The 22,229-nt window shown below is 40.2% G+C and overlaps 1 protein-coding gene across 4 annotated transcripts in view; it reads left to right on the top strand.

The window, feature by feature from the left end:
• The window catches only part of ranbp2 (RAN binding protein 2), a 99,005-nt gene that overhangs the window by 65,200 nt on the left and 11,576 nt on the right, over positions 1-22,229 (top strand). For 3 of the 4 annotated variants that reach the window (XM_051927206.1, XM_028800902.2, XM_051927205.1), the window contains 4 exons: positions 3,044-3,205; positions 11,650-11,736; positions 15,294-15,493; positions 21,463-21,646. In XM_051927206.1, the coding sequence (XP_051783166.1) occupies positions 3,044-3,205; positions 11,650-11,736; positions 15,294-15,493; positions 21,463-21,646 (633 nt within the window). Of the gene's footprint in view, positions 1-3,037; positions 3,206-11,649; positions 11,737-15,293; positions 15,494-21,462; positions 21,647-22,229 lie in introns of all 4 variants that reach the window. The other variant, XM_028800901.2, reaches the window with a different exon arrangement.

Here is a 22,229-nt window from a genome sequence, read left to right as displayed (position 1 = left end):
GGTGGCTTGCTCAAAGGGCTTTCGTACATGCTCCAGCAATTCCAGTAGGCTCTACTCATCACTTTTCAAATCCAAGTAATGCTTCCCTCGTTGTGTAATCCTTTGGGCTATATAATCATAGGGGTTGCAGTGACGGGTCATCTCTGCTGCAAGAGGCAACTTACCATATAGTAAGAACTGTTCTACCTAAATGCTGCATCTTGCACCAGTTTATGCTTTTGGGTGTTTCTCACTGCTGCTGCTTTGCTTTCAACTTGCTGCTGGCCACTGGCACTTTTCTCAAAATGTTCTGCAAGACATTTTGCAGCCCTCCAAGTGTCTTGCTGATCTGAGAAATACTCCAGAGAATGGTTGACCACTAGTTGAAGTATATGGCCAGCACAATGGTGAGATGTAACTTCATGCTTCTCTTCCAAGACCCTTGGAGCTGCTACATTACTGCTTTATCTTGTACAATAGCCAATACACTTTTGAGGGAAAAACCAAACTTCTCTGCTGTCTTTTCCATCCAATATTTTGTGCCATGTGATCTTGAATTGGCTTTGTGGTCAGGCTATATGAAGTCTGCTCCCTGTCCTCTCTGAAATGGCAGGTGATAACAAAGTATGCCTTTGTTGAAATACTGTGGCGAGTGTGATTTATTTATTTATTTTTATTTAATTTTTTTTTCTTCACTTTTTTCAGTTCTGCTTTCACACACTCTCTGTTATCCTTACTTTTTCCATCAAATTTGTAAAGTAGTGCCTGGAGGGTAGTGTATGCTCCGAGTGAAACCTTCACACTTCACAGTCGCAAGGGTTTCATGTCCTTGATAATCATCTGAAAGATGCTGTTGGAGAGCTCAGCAGCAATCTGTGGTGTATATGTGGTGTTTTTTTTTTTATTTTTTTAAAGGAAAACTCAACCACATTGCTTTGCCTTGTCCTTATAAAGAAGTATAAAATCAAAGCATATTAGTGGCATATTTTACAATTTCTGTTCACGTCCATGTCACTGGAGTTATATATGTGTATGATTTATATTGATAATAGCTAACTAATATAAAGTGAGAGTGAAGTAACCTCTCATAAACCTCGCAATAATCACTACCTAACAATATGTTCTCCTGCTTAATATACGCAATTTCAGTCACATCATACGTAACTTTTAGATAATGTTTTATTCTCCCTTCTCTTAAATAATTGTACACTTCCTCTGGGGGCGGGGAAAGTCTCAGAGGCAGCCTACTAGCCAGCTAGCAGTGATATACCAATTGGAACTTACAGAACTGTCTTGTCTGCATCTTCATAGAAAACTCAGTCAGTCATTCTCCAGCCCGCTATATCCTAACACAGGGTCACATGGCCTGCTGGAGACGATTTAGGATCACCAATGCACCTAACCTGCATGGCTTTGGATTGTGGGAGGAAACCGGAGCACCTGGAGAACATGCAGACTCCACGCAGGGAGGACCCAGGAAGTGAACCCAGGTCCCCTTACTGCGAGGCAGCAGCGCTACCACTGCGCCACCATGCCGCCCTAGAAAACTCAGGAATTCGGTATTTGGCTTTTGCTTAAAGTTCTCCCGTACTTCAGAAATCTGCGGTCTTTTACATAAAGGACCTGCAGATGAACTAGGCGCTGCCATGTTGATCTCTTGAAAGATGATAAAAATGCAATGTCTTGACGTATGCCACACCCTCTGGTGTATTTAAATAATCGATTATGTTGACATGCCATAACAGTACTAATTGTGTTCCAATTATATTTTCAGCTTTTGCCAATAGTAGTAAATTGGTTTTAATTATTGTAATTCATTTGGCGCTCAAACTCTGAACAGCTATTATGCATTTCCTTTAAGCAGGAACTAAAGGGGCTTGCCTGTGTTTGATCTACATATAGAGTATCTCTGATTAAAAGTGAAAGATGGGACCCCTTTCTCCTCAAGCTACAATGTAAAGAGATGTTTTGCAAAAAATATTAATATTGACAGTACAAATTTCAATCCATAGTGATATTGACAGTACAAATTTCAATCCTTAGTTGTTTCTCCAGTTCATTTAAAATTATTTTGTTTTATTAAAATCTGTAAATCTTGTTAACCTTTTTTTGTCACTGTAAGGTCCTAGAGTGGCACTGTTCCCCTTTATACATTTTATTATATAGACCATAAGAGAATGTCCTGAATCCTATACTCTTGCCACAATTTGAGGTTTGAGTGCTACTTTAGTTCAACACTTCCCCCTTTTTTCTTTTACTTTCTGTAACCCCAAGCAACTGTAGTACCACAAAAGGTATGAGAGAAATTTACACATTTATTCACTCATAAATTAAAAATTCCAGTTGTTTCCAAATATAAGCACCGAAAATGTTTTAGTGCAATAATAATACCAGTACCACCTTGTTAGATAAATTGTACCAAGTGTGTGTCAACATGTTTGTATTCTAACTTTTTGATCCAGCAAGCCATCTGCATGGGGCCAAGCAGTATGACTTGTCTGAATATTGTCGCTAAGAAAGATGGTCTTAGGATGGAAAATGAGTGAGAGAGCTATAGTTGTGTTTTGTCCCATCCCCAGCCAGATCGTGCATTCATCTCCTCCACCTGTATTTCTCCCAGGTTATTTGGCCAGTCAATTCCTGTTTTGCATGCAATACTTTTATCTGGATGACTGGTTTAAACATAAAATGAAAGTATAAAAACCATTTTTTACAAAATAAACAAAACTAGATATTACCAATTTTACCATGGTAGGATTAATCAATGTGATGTGCATGAGAATAAGAAGCTCTGCAGTATTGCATTTCTTGCAAATTGTTGAACTGAAATGACCCTAAAAATGTACGTATGCATGCATTAAACTATTTTTTGGGGGCAATTTTGTTCATTGTACGTTTAACAGAGTGTGTTTTGCCTTGATGTAGCTTGTATGTGTCAAAGGAAAAGTGTTGTAACAAAGAGAATAACAATAATGCTAAAGACCGGATCCTATTAGTCTTATTAACAATACATTAACTATGTTTTTTTTTTTTCTCCCCCCCCCTTTTGATCCCTCAGAAACAGATCCCATTAAACCAGTGGCTCTTTCATGGGATGATGTGCAGATTGTCTTTGTCCGAACTCCAACCGCTGCACAGCGAGCTCTAGCAGAAAGCTTACTGCTGCCTCCAACGTTTTTCTGCTACAAGAATGAGCCTGGCTACGTTAGCGATGAAGAGGATGATGGTATGGTTCTTTATTTTTAAACGTGCTCTTACTAGTAAAATTGGTTTTATTCATACTCTGAGTAGATCAGGCCTGTGTACAGAGAAATTAGAGATCACTGTGCTCAGTATTGAGTTTCCCTGAAAGGAAGGACTAGTAAAAAGTGTTCCTTAATTTTAAGAATGCTTTCTTTCAGTATTTTGTGTACTTCTCAATTATGCCATTGAATTTAAAAAATAGATTTGCATCATTGATTCCTCACATTTTTACTAAAATTGTGTTATGATGTTTAAGGAAAATAATGTAATTTTTCAAACAGACATGAAGCTTTTTCATCTGTGGTATGCACACTTTATTGGTATTCATTTATATGATTTAATTGATTATCTGGTATTTTGTCCTGCTGAGTCCTATAGTGACCCTATTTTCCCCTTTATACTCTTTATTATGTACACCTTAATAAAACGTCTTAAATCCCATACACTGCCACTCTGGTCTGGTAATTTGGCACAGTCCCAATCCTTCAACCCCCTCCCCCTTTCCCTTCTGTATCTATAACCTCAGGTAATTAGACAGAGTAAACGAATCAGGTAGGACTTGAGATACACATTTAATTATATATTGGTAATGTACCCAAAAAGTAAATGTTAGCAAACCATAGCATTACAGCCTAGGTAGCAGTGCATCTTGCATTCATAGGCAACTGTCAGCTTATCTTCACTTTAATTGCTTTTCTACCACATGGCCTTTGAATGGAGTATTGAAACAAGCCATATACCTCGCTCAATATGGCTTCAGAAATAGTTATCTACATTATGGTCTTCACGGATAGATGATGAGAGAGAGAGAGAGAGAGAGAGAGAGAGAGGTAAAGACAAGATGACCAACTTTATACAATTCTTATCACAAATCACGAGCCAATGGGGTGTCATGGTACAGAATGGCCTTGTGATGGTGAGGGTCAACTCCCAGTCTTATTTTTGGAAGCCTCTTGAACCTGACAGTGTCAGTACTGTAACTGAGATGAGCTTGACAGATGAGGACAAACACACACATTACAAGGGGATGGTTAAAATGTAAACAGTGCTTTTGTTAACAAACAAATCAAACAAGTGTACAAATAAATAGTGATGGTTAAAATCTTCTTAAATTCTTGGGGGTTGTGCCCCTTGCTCACTTCACTTGCCAAACCCCGGGTATGGGTAACCGGATGTACAATGATTTGTTTATGGCAGCAGACTCTGGACAAACCAGGCATATTAATTCTGTTAGGCCTCAGTGCAGCATCTGACACTGTCAGACATGACATTCTACTGTCCAGAATGGAAAACATGCTGGGTGTCTCTGGCACTGCCCTCCAGTGGTTCAAGTCCTATCTGACTGATAGGCAAGAGTTTGTTAGTCTTGGCAACAGAAGGTCCAACACAGCGCCAGTCATACAAGGAGTTCCTCAGGGCTCTGTCCTCGGCCGTCTTCTCTTCTGTATTTATATGCTTCCCCTTGGCCATATTATTCATAGCTTTGGACTGAGTTATCATTTTTATGCAGACGATACTCAACTCTATTTCAGTGTTAAAAGTGCAATTCATCAGAGCTTTCTCGGCTCACAACCTGTCTCATTGAAATTAAAACCTGGATGGAGCAGAGCTCTTTAAAATTAAATTGCAACAAAACTGAACTCCTGCAAATTGAGACTAAAGTGCAACTTAATAAAATGCGCTCCTTCCCAATCAATCTTGGCGGTGATCTCATCAGACCTGCCTCTACTACAAAGAATCTTGATGTCATATTTGATTCCTCCCTTTCTTATTCCGCTCACATAAATCATATTAAACATTCTTACTTTCACCTCCGTAACATATCCTGTGTTCACTCCTTCCTCTCCTTTTCTAACACTGAGAAACTTGTCCATGCTTTTATCACATCCCACATCGATTATTGTAATTCCCTACTGGCAGTTGCCCCTTCTAATCCAATATCACAGCTCCAGCTTATTCTAAACTAAGCTGCAAGAGTCCTTACACGGACTAGCAGCAGCGAGCACATCACACCCATCCTGCTTCGCCTTCACTGGCTCCCTGTGTCTTACAGAATTGAATATAAAATCCTACTAATAACCTACAAAGCCTTAAACGACCTTGCGCAAAACTACATCAGTGACCTTCTCCATCACTATGTGCCTGTCCACCCACTAAGGTCCTCTGATTCTGGCAATCTTTTTGTGCCCCACAAAAATCTACACTCCATGGGTGACAGGGCCTTCTGCTGTATAGCGCCCAGACTCTGGAATGACCTACCGAAATTAATCAGGTCAGCTGACTCCATGAATTCTTTTAAAAAACAACTCAAAACTCGTGTGTTCAGGAAGGCTTTTAGCTCTACCTGACTTTGTTACCTTTCTTTCTGTTTACCTCTATGTCAAGATGCTCATGTAACCTGTGTGTTTGTGCTAGACCATCAGTTATGTTGTCTCTTAGGCTTTTCTCTGAATTTACTATCTTACTCTTCTTTATTTATCTGGTTTAGTACAATGCTATACACTGTATACCCTGCCGTTCTTTCTTAAACTCTGTGAAGTGCCTTGAGCATGGGAAAGCCGCTATATAAATAAAATGTATTATTATTACAGTTTAAAGCGATTATTTTCATGGGAACTGTTACATATGCATAATAGAACTAACTATTTTACTTTACAGCGAGTAATTAACCTAGTTAAAGATAGTAAAACTCAATAAATTGAAAGAAATTTGTTTCACGTTGCATTAGAGATTTGTTGAGTTAAATGTTTTCATTCTGTTTGGCTTTGAAATTAACATGCAAATACTTTTTAAACTTGCACTTTTACTGTAACACTTCAGTAAAAACAATATTTAGAATTAACTTTTCGTCAATATCGCATTGAATTTTGATTCCATGTTTGGACTTGCATCGTGACAATGCAACGTATAACTGCCAGTGAGTGATTATAGTTTTTCTCTCTAATAAATAAACGACTTTTTACATTACAGTGAGTAGTTAGATATTTACTGTGTTTTTCATGCCTTTTGAATTTTACTACTTTCATTATCTTTAACCTGCTCTGCATGTGAATCGTGCCAACGTTTTTGAACCTGTTTACGACGTTCTACTTTGTCTTATAATTTTTGTCTTTTATTTCCGTCCCCGCTTGGGCCTGCTAGGTTTTCAATTCAGCTTGGTCTGGGTGGTTTATTACTGTCCTTATTTTCCGATTTGTGCGCTTAGATTATTATTGTTCTACAGTGCATCCGGAAAGTTTTCACAGTGCATCACTTTTTCCACATTTTGCTATTATTCCAAAATGGATTAAATTCATTTTTTTCCTCCAGAATTCTACACACAACACCCCATAATGACAACGTGAAAAAAGTTTACTTGAGATTTTTGCAAATTTATTAAAAATAAACAAATTGAGAAAGCACATGTACATAAGTATTCACAGCCTTTGCCATGAAGCTCAAAATTGAGCTCAGGTGCATCCTGTTTCCCCTGATCATCCTTGAGATGTTTCTGCAGCTTAATTGGAGTCCACCTGTGGTAAATTCAGTTGATTGGACATGATTTGGAAAGGCACCCACCTGTCTATTTAAGGTCCCACAGTTGACAGTTCATGTCAGAGCACAAACCAAGCATGAAGTCAAAGGAACACGCGGCACAAATCTGGGGAAGGTTACAGAAACATTTCTGCTGCTCTGAAGGTCCCAATGAGCACAGTAGCCTCCATCATCCGTAAGTGGAAGAAGTTTTAAACCACCAGGACTCTTCCTAGAGCTTGCTGGCCATCTAAACTGAGCGATGGGGGAGAAGGGCCTTAGTCAGGGAGTTGACCAAGAACCCAATGGTCACTCTGTCAGAGCTCCAGAGGTCCTCTGTGGAGAGAGAAGAACCTTCCAGAAGGACAACCATCTCTGCAGCAATCCACCAATCAGGCCTGTATGGCAGAGTGGCCAGATGGAAACCACTCCTTAGTAAAAGGCACATGACAGCCTGCCTGGAGTTTGCCAAAAGGCACCTGAAGGACTCTTGGACCATGAGAAAGAAAATTCTCTGGTCTGATGAGACAAAGATTGAACTCTTTGGTGTGAATGCCAGGCATCACATTTGGAGGAAACCAGGCACCGCTCATCACCAGGCCAATACCATCCCTACAGTGAAGCATGGTGGTGGCAGCATCATGCGGCAGGGACTGGGAGACTAGTCAAGATAAAGGGAAAGATGACTGCAGCAATGTACAGAGACATCCTGGATGAAAACCTGCTCCAGAGCGCTCTTGACCTCGGACTGGGGCGACAGTTCATCTTTCTGCAGGACAACGACCCTAAGCACACAGCCAGGATATCAAAGGAGTGGCTTCAGGACAACTCTGTGAATGTCCTTGAGTGGCCCAGCCAGAGCCCAGACTTGAATCCGATTGAATGTCTCTGGAGAGATCTTAAAATGGCTGTGAACCGACGCTTCTCATCCAACCTGATGGAGCTTGAGAGGAGCTGCAACGAGGAATGGGCGAAACTGGCCAAGGATAGGTGTGCCAAGCTTGTGGCATCATATTCAAAAAGACTTGAGGTTGTAATTGCTGCCAAAGGTGCATCAACAAACTATTGAGCAAAGGCTGTGAATACTTACTGTATGTACATGTGATTTCTCAGTTTTTTTTATTTTTAATAAATTTGCAAAAACCTCAAGTAAATTTTTTTCATGTCATTATGAGGTGTTGTGCGTAAAATTTTGAGGAAAAAATGAATTTAATCCATTTTGGAATAAGGCTGTAACATAACAAAATGTGGAAAAAGTGATGCGCTGTGAATATTTTCCGGATGCACTGTGTGTATAACAATAGTGTCCATAAAAGCTTCTTTAAAGGATTAAACAGAGGACTTTTCATAAACGACTTAAAATGAGGAAAACATAAAACTTTGAGAGCCGAGAGCGGATGAAGTGTGTCTGACAAAAGCATTCACACAAATGAGAGGTGATTGGACCATGGGCATGGTTGAATAAGGTTGAGAGGAATGTGGGACTTGAAAAAATCTCCTAGCAAAAGTCTCGTCTCGCAGGACTTGAAATGATCTCTTTAAAAAAGTCTCATCCCAGGATTTCCTTTTATAATAGAGAGAAATCCATAAAACATCCATAAACTGTTCAGAAGAAACAAAGATAAAATCCCAACGCAAGTAAAACCACAAACACCTTTAAAAAGGTAAAAGCTGTGTACAGGTGTATTAGCACGGATGCTTCCTTCTCTACAGAGATGTCTCCTAGACTCGCCCTCAACAGATCAGTCAGCCTGATGAGACGTTGCACTGACAGGCACAGCCACACCTCAGTCCAGGCTCTCGACATGAGTGCATCCTTCAGCGCATCTGCACCATGTCGCTACAAATCATACTTCACTCCTAGTCTCTCTCACTGCCTCTCCTCAGACTTGCAAGGGAGTCTGCCACGAGGAAATGGGTTTACTGTGGCTACCTGTAGTCCTCAACTCAGTCAGGCCTCTTCAGCCCTGCTCTTCTTCCCAGCTGCCTGCCTTCAACCTCTCGAATCTGCTCGCGCACCTCCTTCCACCTCCATCATTACACTGCATATGTCAACCTGTCTTTTTACTGTTGCTCGTTCTTCCATCTCTCTTGTTCTTTCACTGGCCAGTCTCTAATCGTTTTTTCTTTTTTTCCTTCCCTCTGTCCTGTGCAGCCTGATTTTTCTTTTATCTCAATGAACGCGGCCCCTGAATGAATCTCTCATTTGCACGTGTATGTGCATGCACCCAGGCACCTCAATCAATTTAGAGAAGCACAGCTGACAGACCTCCAATTTGAAACCTATCATAAACGGCCATACTTCAGACCAATACACTAGTTTACCTGCCTTTTCCTGGGCCATTTACCAATGAAAGTGCTCAGGTTCAACTCATTCCCCAGTTGCTTTGTTTAGTCAGCCTTCCAGAGGGGGGGTGATTTGTAGGTTAACACAAGTCCAAACATTGTCATCTTTTCCAAACCAGTTTGATACATGCTCCATTTACCTCCCAGCTTCCCTAATTAGTGGATATTTCAAGTTTGACACACCACTGAACTTGTACTTTGCTTAATATTGACTGATTGTTACGTAGAACAGGAAATTTAAAAGTATAATTTAGGTGCCAATGTCACATTTCTATCTAAAACCATTCGCTAGGTCACTGAATTAACTTCAATTCAGACATCTGTGATATTTTTGTGCATGAGTTTGACTCCTAAATATTAAGGACTCCTAAAGTAACACAGAAAGTTTGTTTCTGCAGTGACTCCTAAATATTAAGGACTCCTAAAGCAACACAAAATTTGTTTCTGCAGTGGAAATTGTGTACTGTTCTGCGATGCAGTGTTTTTTTTACTTACAGTGGGTATAGAAAAGAATCATCCCCTTTGAAATATTCCCTTTTTTTTGCTTTACTGCCTTAAATAAAAACACACACAAAAAATATTTCTTCCCAGCTTTACTTACTCAGTGCACCTATGACATCCAACTGAAAGAGATCACAGTTGCAGTTGAGAAAAATTATAAAAAATTAAAAACAAGACGTACGGAGATTAATAAAGGATCACTCCCAATGTCAATATTTTGTTGAACCACCTTTTACTTTAATGACAGCCATGAGACTGGGTGGATACTTCACTATCAGCTTTGCACATCTAGATTGAGCAATAATTTCCTACTCTTTACAGAAATGTTCCAGTTCGGTCAAATTGGATTGGGAGCGTTGGTGGACTGCTATCTTCAAATCTTTCCACAGATTTTCAGTAAGATTTAGGTCTGAGCTCTGACTGTGCCACACAAGGACATTCACTTTTTTCTCCTTTAGCTACTGTGTGGTCAATTTTGCTGTGTGCTTCGGGTCGTTGTCGTGTTGAAAGGTGAACATTCTGCCCATCTTCAACTTTTTGGCGTAGGGTAGCAGGTTTTCCTCAAGAATTTGACGGTATTTTGCCCCATCCATTTTTCCTTCTATCCAAACAAGAGCCCCAGGCCCTGCGGCAGAGAAACACCCCTACAACAGGATGCTGCCACCTCCATGCTTTACTGTAGGTATGGTGTGTTGTGGATGGTGAGCTGCATTGGATTTCCTCCAGGTGTACCCTTTTTATGTAATTGAGGCCAAGTAGTTTGATTTTGGTCTCATCTGACCATAAGACCTTTTTTTCACTTGGCATCAGTCTTCAAGGTGCATTCTAGCAAAGCTTAAACGAGCCTTAATGCGGCCTTTCTTGAGAAGTGGCTTTTTCCTTGCGACCCTCCCAAACAAGCTACAATTGTGGAGCGCTAGTGAAATTGTTGTCACATGCACACAATGACTACTCTTTGCCATAAAATCCTGTAACTCCTTGAAAGTGGCCATTGGCCTATTGGTAGCCTCTCTTACCGGTTTCCTCCTTGCTCTTCAATCCAGTTTGGAGGAACGGCCGGATCCAGGGAGGGTCCTAGTATTACCAAACACTTGCCACTTTTTTATTATGGACTTTAACTGTGCTCCTTGGGATTGATAAAGCCTTTTGAGATTTTTTTTTGTATCCATCTCATGCCTTATGTCTGTCCACAACTCTATCCCCAAGGTCTTTTGAAAGTGTCTGTCCACCCATAGTCGGTTGTTTGCTGTCAGTTGCACTACCAAGCAAGGGAATGCTCCAAGAACAGCTGTTTTTATGCTTCACTAATCACACTGATTACAATTGATCACAGGTGGAAGCCAGTAACCATGGTATGCAATGGAAATGGTGTTTAGGGGTGGGGGTGATCCTTTATTAATCTCAGGATTTCTTGTTTTTTTGTTTTTCTTTTAATTCTTCTGAACTGTAGCTGTGATATCTTTCACTTGGATGTTATCGATTGCTTTGAGTAAGTAAAGCTGGAAAAAATATTGGTTTGTGTGTGTTCATTTACGGCTGTAAAACAAAAAAAAATTGGAATATTTTGAAGGGGGTGAATCCTTTCTATACCCACTGTAAATTGAATTCTCTTTGAACATGTATAGTGTAAAGCAATCCTCTGAACTATATATTATATTCACAGTACCACTCAACTCCAACTGTTACAGTGTTTTTTAAAAGTACGTTTCTATTGCTCTATGATGAAGTATCTGTATAGTTGAAAATGCATTAAAATCTATATGAATATATAATCAGTTGAAGCATAGTTCAGTGAATGATTTTATTTTAGAAAGTGAAATACCCTGTGAAACTCAAGGTACAGAAATTATGAAATGTTAATGTTTGCCAGTGACTGGCAAAATTAAGTACATGACTATCTTATGGTGAATCTGTTCTTTCTCACATTTTATTTCATGGCATTCTTTTGAAGACTCAGCATTACATTAAAATTGTACTCTCCATACTCCAGTTTTTCTGTTACATTTGAGATACTCGATGGAAGCAAAAATGGTGTACTTAATTTTAATTTTAATCTACATCTTTCAGATGAAGATTATTTGACAGCAGTGAGAAAACTGAATGGAAAACTATACTCGGATGATGTAAAGGCAAAACAAGGACAGGATTCTCAATGTAAGTCGAAATACGAAGTTCTCTTGTAGGCATTTGTATAGGTGGCCTAAATCAAATAAGAAGCCTTAGTATTCTCTCCTGGGTTATTGTTTTGTCATGTTAGAGTCATTGGGTGACCATATTTTTCCTAGTATACTGTTTATTATGTAGACCTTAATGAAATGTCTCAAATCCCATACTCCTACTGTTATAAAGTGTTCATTTCTTAACCCCTTTCTACTTTTACATTTATAACACCAGGCAATTACACTAAGCTAAAGAATAAGGGAAAGACTTGCTCTTTTAATTATTATATATATATATATATATATATATATATATATATATATATATATATATATATATATATAATATAAAATTCACTAAGCCGGAAAACAAGTAGCCACCCATGGAAAGCACACCGGAAGGGGCGTGGATTCACTAAGCCGCCGACAAGTAAGCCGCCAATGGCGCACGCAGGAAGGAACCACACCCACCAACTCTAAAACCATTGGATTACGACAACAACTCGCAGAGCCACGCCCACCAACTCGGACGCGTCGACTGGGAAAAAACGCTGTCATTTATCTTCATCTGGGCTATAGTACACATGTACCTCTGAGCCTCGTTGACTTTTCGCTTACGATGCACGACCGCGTGCACCATAGCAAACTGTTTTACACGCTACATGCAGCAATTCGTTTCCGCGACAAACATGCATCTTCTTAGATGTTCCTGCAGGAACAGGGAAAACGTTTCCCGCCCACCAATGCAGGGACCATGTAAAAAGAGGCATGTTTGTCACGGATGTGAATTGCTGAATGCAGCGTCTAAAACAGTTAATAGGCTACAAGAAAATTATGAAAGTACGGGCGCATTTTTTCACACAAGCTGTGTGTGGGTGGGTTGGTGTTAGTTAGTTAATTAGTTCCTCGAAGGATTTCAACATTTAATATGCACAAGCAGTAATACTACAAAAGCAGCCCAAACCAGAAAAGACGGCTGGCAAAAAATGGCCGATAAATTAAACACGTGTGCATTGTACTTGCTGAAAGCAGCGTTACGGATTCTGCAAATGTTCATTTTTTTCCCTCTGCTTAAAAACATTTAAAAAGCGGCGTGATTATGCAACGTATACTACACCGCGGCTTGGTGTGCAGCGTTTATAACTGTTTGTCGTGGATAATTTGCCTTTTACTATATAAACGCGTGTGCATTGTACTTACTGAAAGCAGCGTTACGGATTTTGCAAATGTTCATCATATATAATCCACCAAGTCGTCCGACCGTGTGGGCGCATTTTTTCACACAAGCTGTGTGGGTGGGTTGGTGTTACTTAGTTAATTAGTTCCTCGAAGGATTTTAACATTTAATCATCATCATATATAATCCACCAAGTCATCGGACCGTGTGATACAAACGACAGAGCACCGCCCATGAACTCAAACCGCTAGAGAGACACGCCCACCAACTCTAAGAGCACCAATTCTATACGCCTGCCCGCCTGACAGTTACCAGCATTCACCGCAATGTGCTGGAGTGTAAAACCATCACAACTATGATAGTTGTATCATCAGTTGAACTATCAGACACTCTCTATATCTAAGAAGATATATAGATACTCATTATATTGATATATATTATATAGATACTCATTCATCCGGCACGCGTCCACCCACGCTCTCAAGGCATTCACAGTGTCTGCTCATATGCTCGAACACAACAACTCGCCACACACAAATCTTGCTTTATTTGACTCAACATGGGAAACCTCACCCTGCCCGGACACGGAGAGGATTAACAGATTGATAGCTCTTTCTCGAATTGTTCCCCGCAAACGAGGAATACCCACTGAGTGTGGGTTATACGCTCCCTCTGAATACGTTCCTGCCCTGTGTACGCTCCCCACCCCCCTTCTACTACCGTGGTCGGGTGACTTGGTGGATTATATATAGAAAAGCAGCCGAAACCACAAAGGACAACGTGGCTCAGAGGTGCACAGACAGCGACTCAGGTGAGGAGTTGGGGGCAGCAAGTCTTTGATAGGCTGCAACAAAATGATAAAAGAACCGGCGCATTTTTTTTCACACAAGCTGGGTGGGTGGGTGTTAGTTAATTAGTTACTCGAAGGATTTCAAGATTTAATATGCACAAGCAGTAACACTGCAAAATTAGCCCAAACCTGAAGAGACGGCTGGCAAATTAAACGCGTGTGCATTGTACTTACTGAACGCACCGTTACGGATTTTGCAACTGTTCACTTTTTTCATTCAAAGCGCTATCCACACAGGGAGGAATCAGGAAGCGAACCCAAAATCTTCCACGGTCTCCTTACTGTTAACCAGAAACACTACCACTGCGCTACAAGGCAGAAAATGCAGTTAAAGAATGCACCGGGCTCAATTTTATTTTCACTTCTGTTTGGACAACTGTGTCGTTCAGGAAGTGTGTTCGCCCATCAATACATAATTATGCGGCGTATGCTACGCTGCAGGTTGGCTAGTGTACTATATTATAGGTGTATACCCAAGATGTTGAAGTACAAATATGAGTGTTGGCAATCACATCTAGCAATGAGATTGTATGTAGTTTAAACCTGCGTCCAAATTTCTAGTTACACTTTCTTCTTTCTAGTCAGCTCATTTTTGATTAGCTGTCTTCAGGTCATCATCTCCATAGGGCCAATTACCCTATCTGAGTATGGCTGGCAAGAGAGCGGTCTTTCCAAGATGGTGGAGAGAGGATGAGAGAGACTGGACCAGTGGTAGACAGTGGCCCTCCTTATTCAGTGACCACAGTTCTCAACCAGCACACCTCAGTCCTCCAGGCCCTGCTTCATATCAATTCTTGTTTCAATAATAATAACTGAAGATGCTAACGTTCCATCCTGCTAGATTGCCCTTTCATGTTAGACTAGCTGACCAGTGTATTGACTAGCTAGAACTTATAGACTCTCCTGCACTGAGTTATAACATAGCACCCTTACAAACTGGTTGCAGCATTCCTTTAAAACTTCAACTTGCCTAAATCATTTTTTTTCTATCCTTAATGATAAAAATAGTAAATGTTCATAATACCATTTTGGGTGGTTAGCTATTGTGTCCTGTAAAGCTTCAGACCTATTCATTGTTGTCTCACCATCAATTCATTTCTACTTATTAAAAGAAATAAGAGCTTGGCATTACTCAAAAGAGAATTAAAAAGTAGAAAGAAAATATGCCCTTGAAATATGATGGCAACAGTTTGCATCTTTGCAAGTTTAAAGGATATCAAAGTTCAGATTTCTTTCTGAGAGAGCAGATGTGAAGCTAAAGCAAAGCTAAGAGTTTTTTTTGTTTGTTTTTTTAAGTGTTAACTTTCATTTTTGTTGTTATAGCAAAGGTGGTTTTCATTAAGAAGTTCTTCCTCTTTTATAACCTGAAGTTTAAATTGTTAAAATGAGGAAAAAATTAGATTGTTTTACACATCCATTTTTAAATGTCACACTTTAGCTTCTCTGGTATGAACACTGCTAATGGTTACAGTGTTTAGAAATTAAAACAGCTATGTTTGTTTTGTTTTTTTTGTTTTTTTTTAAGCTGTCAAACCAATTTCTGAAAATGAGCAGGACTCTGATTGTGTCATTGTTTGGGAGAAAAAACCAACACCAGAAGAGAAGGCCAAGGCCACAAGCCTGCAGCTTCCTCCTACATTCTTTTGTGGAGTCAGCAGTGATACTGATGGAGAAAAAGATGAGTCAGATTATGAATCGGAAGTCAGCAAAGTTAAACAGTCAAAGGTCAGTACTGATGTGTGTGCAAGTTTTGAAATACTTGTGAAATGTCTGCTGTACTGTTTAGTACTGTATTAAATCATTGATCTTTGTGAATGTGTACTGCACACTGTCATTAACATTAAGTGTATGGTAGGGTACTAATAGGCAACACTGCATTCTTTTATGAATAATGGACACATCTGCTTGCATTTATGTAGCTAAAAAATATAGCTTTGGGAATACCACTTTTGATTACAGTAATCCCTCCTCGATCGCGGGGGTTGCGTTCCAGAACCCCCCGCGAAAGGTGAAAATCCGTGAAGTAGAAACCATATGTTTATATGGTTATTTTTATATTCTCATGCTTGGGTCACAGATTTGCACAGAAACACAGGAGGTTGTAAAGAGACAGGAACTTTATTTAAACACTGCAAACCAACATTTGCCTCTTTTTCAAAAGTTTAAACTGTGCTCCATGACAAGACAGAGATGACCGTTCCATCTCACAATTAAAGAATGCAAACATATCTTCCTCTTCAAAGGAGTGCGTGTCAGGAGCAGATAATGTCAGAGAGAGAAAAAAAAAAGCAAACAATCAAAAATCAATAGGGCTGTTTGGCTTTTAAGTATGCGAAGCACCGCCGGACAGAGCAGCTGCAAGGAAGAGAGCAATGTGAAGGTAGTCTTTCAGCATTTTTTAGAAGAGCGTCTGTATCCTCTAGGCCACAGGTGTCAAACTCTGGCCCGCGGGCCAAATTTGGCCCGCCGTGTAATTTCATTTGGCCCGTGGGGCAATATCAAATTAACATTAGAGCTGGCCCACCGGTATTATACAGCGGCGGTGTTGCTGTAACACCGCATTCACTGCGAATACTACAAATCCCATAATGCTCTGCGGTTGTTTTGGCGCGCCAGCTTTGTGTCAGTAGATTTCTAGCAAGCAGCGTTCTTTCCAGACGTGCTGCGGCCCAATACTACAACTCTAGGTGTCACTGTTTTACCCCTACCAAAAATGACGAAAAGGAAGGGAGAAAACAGAACTTTTCGGGACAGGTGGGAGACAGAATATATGTTTACGTATCTGAAAGACAGACCTGTTTGTCTCGTTTGTGGAGCCAACGTGTCGGTACCTAAGGAGTACAACCTTAGGCGACACTATGAAACGAAACATCAGGACATGTACAAGGACCTGGACACGACTCAAAGGAGCCAGAAAGTAGAGGAGATGAAGAGAGGGTTGGTTTCACAACAAAATATGTTCAAAAAAGCCACAGCACAAAACGAGGCTGCTGTAAAGGCGAGTTATATCGTGGCAGAAGAAATCGCCAAATCAACCCGATCCTTTAACCCTTTAACCGCCAACTCCCTAAATATTCCCCAAGCCAGGCGAAATCTGAACAATTTTTGTTTTTTTACTTTTTTACATTTTTTTTACATTTTTTACATTTATTCAAGCAGTATTGACCACTAAATGTTGTGCAAGTTGCCAGTGTATACACGAAATCTATAAATGTAACCTGAATTCTCAGCTAAGCAAAACATCTTGATACCAAACCGTGCCCTTTTCAATGGTAGATACTGTCGAAACTGTAAGCGGCCCTTCCACAACAATAAACTTTCATCAACTGCAACTGACGGTCCTGGCATGTAGGGCAACTGAAATGCTTCAAATAAATGATCAATCAAAGGACGTAGCTTGAACAAGTGGTCGCGGTTTGGATCTTTCTTATCTGGCTCGTTTCTGTTGTCATTCAAATGAAAGAATTTCAGCAGCAAAGAGAATCGGTTACGTGTCATGACAGCTGCAAAAATAGGTGTTGCATACATAGGATCTGTAGACCAGTACATCTCAATATCTGGTTTTCTGATTATTCCCATCAACATCAAAATCCCAATGAATTTTTTCATTTCGTTTTCATCAGTGTCAAACCAAGCACGAACACGGGAATGTGGAGGTAAATTGGGATTTTTCTCAATAAACTGTGCTGCATACAGATTTGTCTGATGAACAAAATGTCTAATCAAATCAGGTGACACAAACAGCTCATAAAACTGCTCAGCAGTGTAATTGTTTACATCAACAATAAAGCCACACGTTCCCTCAAACGAATGCAGAAAAGGTAGTTCACCACGGGCAGCAGCCCAGCTGAGATGCTGGGGATACACCCACTCAGCGCCGTCATCCGATGCGTCTTCATTCACAATATCATGCAGCGCACGTTGCTGCTCATCACTGTCACTAAAATCTTCTTCAGAACTGCTACAATCATGATCAGAACTGTCCAAAATCGCCTGCAAAGCCTCACTTGAAGTCAGTTTACGTTTCGCCATATTCACAGCTGTTACATGCGAATCACGTCACATGACCGGCCAAAACAACCACAGACTTGTCGAAATACAACGTAGTAATAATACCCACGCCAAACCGTCAGTTATACTACTTGCCAGGCATTCATATAACCACAGGCAAATGTGCCGGATAATTCCGGCAGTATGGCGTTAGCATTAAAACAGCGGTGCCGGATATATCCGGCAGAGGGCGGTGAAGGGGTTAATGAGGGAGAATTTATTAAAAAGATAATGCTGAAAGTTTGTGACCAAGTGTGCCCAGAGAAAAAACAGGCCTTTTCAAACGTAAGCCTGAGCAGGAACACAATAGCGGAGCGCATATGTGATCTTGCCACCAATCTGCATGACCAGCTGATGGAAAAGGGGAAAGATTTTGTTTCTTTTTCCCTCGCTGTGGACGAGAGCACTGACGCGTCTGATACTGCGCAGCTGTCAGTCTTCATCCGCGGTGTCGACTCAAAAATGTGTGTTACGGAGGAGCTTTTGGGATTTAAATCCATGCATGGCACAACCACAGGGACGGACATTTTTGAGGAGGTTTGCAAATGTGTAACTGAAATAAACCTGCCGTGGGATAAACTCGTGGGATTAACCACTGATGGTGCGCCAGCGATGAGTGGTAAAAAGAATGGTCTGGTGGGCAGGATGCGTGAAAAGATGCGGGAAGAGAACTGTGCAGGTGAGCTATCGGTTTATCACTGCATTATACATCAAGAGTCACTGTGTGCTAAAGCCCTAAAGATGGAACATGTTATGACCACAGTAACACAAGTTGTTAACTTTATAAGAGCCAAAGGTCTGAATCACCGCGAGTTTAAGTCTTTTCTGGAAGAGTTTGGTTCGGAACACACAGACGTGCCGTATCACACAGAGGTGAGATGGTTAAGCCGCGGAAAAGTACTGAACAGATTTTTCGAGCTGCGTGAAGAAATATGTCAGTTTCTGCAAAGCAAAGGGAAGGACACAGCAGAACTCCAGGAGCAAAAGTTTATGTGTGAGCTGGCCTTTCTGTCTGACATCGCAAGCCATCTTGATGCGCTGAACCTGCAGCTACAGGGGCGGGGCCGCATCATCACCGAGATGTACTCGTCAGTGAAAGCTTTTAAAGCTAAACTCTGCCTGTGGGAGAATCAGCTGCTGCAAGGAAACCTTGGCCATTTCCCCTGTTGCCAAACCATAAATACGCAGATCTCTACCGCCATGTGCGCACAGTTTGCTGAAAAACTCAGTGTACTCGGCGCTGAGTTTAACCGACGATTTGGCGACTTTGATGGTCAGAAATGGAGATTTGAACTGCTTAGTAATCCCTTCGCAGTCGATGTGGAAAAAGCACCAACTAACATTCAAATGGAGCTGATTGAACTCCAGTGTGATGACACGCTGAAGTCAAAGTATGATGCTGTTGGCGCCGCACAGTTTCCACAACACATCCCTGACACAATGCCTCAGCTCCGCACCCAAGCTGCTCAATTGCTCTCCATGTTCGGCAGCACTTACCTATGTGAGCAACTTTTCTCCTCAATGAAGATGACGAAAACATCTCACAGGGCACGTCTCACTGATGAACACCTTCGTTCGATAATGAAGGTTGCCTCAGCTCAAAGCCTTAGCCCCGACACTGATGAACTAGCATCCAAGAAAAGATGCCAGGTGTCTGGCTTGAACACACCATGTTAGATCAGTGTGTCGCAAACTGAACAGTAAAAAGGCCTGAATGATTGATTTATGTATTAGCCAGTGGAAAAAGTTAATGTTGATATTTAGCAAATTGAAAAGAGGCATTCATTTTTTATTTAAATGTTATTTAATATGCCATTGATGTTTCTTCGTTTGTTCTTTGACAGTTGATTTTGCACTATTAAGTTAAGTTAAGCTATAAGCATGGCTTGTTCCATATTCAGTGTTAAAGCAAATCAGTGTAGCAAACTGAGCAAAAACATTTTATTCATGCACTCTTCTCTTGCTACTTCAAGGCTTGAATGTTTGATTCATTCATTATTGTTATTTTGTTTTCAAATGTATTTATTAGCCTGTGGAAAAAAGTTTATTTTGATATTTACCTCAGAAGGCTGCAAATAGAAAAGAGGCATTCAATTTTTATATTTAAACATGAAACTCGGGTTTGCATGTCATTATAAAGTTATATAAGCCTTGCTTGTTCAATTTTCAACGCAAAACTTGTTTGGGTGCCTATTAAAAGGTAATTTTTTTCAACCTTGGCCCGCGGCTTTGTTCAGTTTTAAATTTTGGCCCACTCATTATTTGAGTTTGACACCCCTGCTCTAGGCCATTGTGCGAACAGCCCCTCTGCTCACACCCCCTCCGTCAGGAGCAGAGAATGTCAGAGAGTGAGAGAGACAGAGAAAAACAATCAATCAAAAATCAATACGTGCCGTTCGAGCTTTTAAGTATGCGAAGCACCGTGCGGGAAGTATATCGCTTGACAAAGCAGCCACATGTAAGCCCAGCAAGGAAGGGAGCAATGTGAAGGTAATCTTTCAGCGTTTTTTGAGGAGTGGCCGTATCCTCTAGGGGTGCGAACAACCCCCGTGCTCACAATATATTTGGGGAGTTTTATTTAATACGTAATACGCGCTCTGGTTGGGTAGCTTCTCAGCTATCTGCCAATAGTGTCCCTTGTATGAAATCAACTGGACAAACCAAATGAGGAAGCATGTACCAGAAATTAAGACCCATTGTCTGCAGAAATCCGCGAACCAGCAAAAAATCAGCGATATATATTTAAATATGCTTACATATAAAATCCGCGATAGAGTAAAGCCGCGAAAGTTGAAGCGCGATATAGCGAGGGATTACTGTATAGCTTTACGTCATCTTGGGTCATAACTGCATTATTGCAAAAATATGAGTGAAATGTAGTTTTAGAAAAGTATAAATGTTAACCATAACAACCTGATCAGTGTTAGTAAAGATTGATACCAATCAATAAATCTCTTCTCAACCTCTAATTTTCCTGCTTAACACATCATTTAGGCATGGCATGTGGCCCATTAATGACTAAAGTATTTAAGTGAAAAGTACAATGTTGACTTTTAAATTTCCTTCGCTGATGACCTAGTAAAGTAATTTACTAACATTCTTCAAATTCCAGAAATTTGGGATTTACTTTCTGTAACCTTTGATTTGTTATTCACTTTATTTAGGAGTGGGCATAAGTGTAATTCCAAATTAGCCCATTATAATAGACCGCATCATGTGAAATAACAGTTTACGTTACAGTTACACTGTATTTAGTTCTCCTGCCTTAACAAATGCAGCATCCTGGGTTCGAATTCTATGCTCCATCAATGTCCATTTGGAGTTTGCACATTCTGAACATGTGTACATAGGTTTACTCTTGCAGCCTCAGGACCAATGGCAAACTGGTAGTGAGTGAATATGAGTGTGTGCATGTATGTGCCTATGATTGACAGGAGGTTTTCTGTTTTAAGTATTGGCATACCACTTGGGGTCAAAAGATACCATTTGGAGTCCTACAGAATATTTTTAATATTGTAAGAAATTTTATAAATGAGCATCATTTGTTTAGTACTTTATGCTTGTTTGGCTAGTAAATAGTCCTCCTATTCCTCATAAGATCAATAAAATGGCATAACATGGTAATTTTTCATCTTATGTTTTAGGAACTGTGCTCTTCAGTCACTCAAATCTCAAGCAGAAGTGACTTAAGTCATGCTATAAGTCATGAACCACTTTCAGCTTCCTTTAAGACTGAAGGACTGCAGGAAAAGCTGCTTAGTTCTAGTGACAACAAGCCAATAGATTTATCTACCAAGAAAGAAAATGAGGCAGATTCTACAATGCAAGGTATGCAATAAATTAATGTAACTTGTAAATTGAAATGTTTAATTGATAAACGTGTTCAAGGGGATAAGAAGACCTAAGTAATCTTGCCTATATTTTATTATTTTTTAATTAGCTTTCAAAGAAAAGAAGAAAGCAAATAACATTGTCATATAAAATATAGTAGTAACCCACTAGAGCCTATCCCTCCCCAGAGCTATACAAGGGGAAAAAAAACTAGAGTAAAATTTAAATTAATAAAGCATGTAGGTCACTTACAAAGCCCAGAGGTTCACAAATTAAGTTGGATCGTACATTTGCTGTCATCCATGACTTAATCATGGAAACCGTGTCTCAGCATTCGCTAGTAGTTTGAGCCCCAGTACACCATTGATCCATCACTGCTGAGAGTTCTAAAAAAGAACAAGGTTATAAAAAGAGAACATCCAGTTAAAGTAACATCAGATTTTTCTGTACTATTGCTATAAAATGCTATTGATGGGGTGGGGGAGTAAAAAGGCATAAGAAGTAGAATGCTAGGTGAGCAAGGGATAGAGATGGAATGGAGGAGAATAAGAGATGGTGTAATTGAGGCCCAGAGAACTGC

The sequence above is a fragment of the Erpetoichthys calabaricus genome, chromosome 4 (genome assembly GCF_900747795.2).
Source record: "Erpetoichthys calabaricus chromosome 4, fErpCal1.3, whole genome shotgun sequence".
In the NCBI taxonomy this organism is placed as follows: Eukaryota; Metazoa; Chordata; class Cladistia; order Polypteriformes; family Polypteridae; genus Erpetoichthys; species Erpetoichthys calabaricus.
This window is presented reverse-complemented; position numbering and strand designations above follow the sequence as displayed.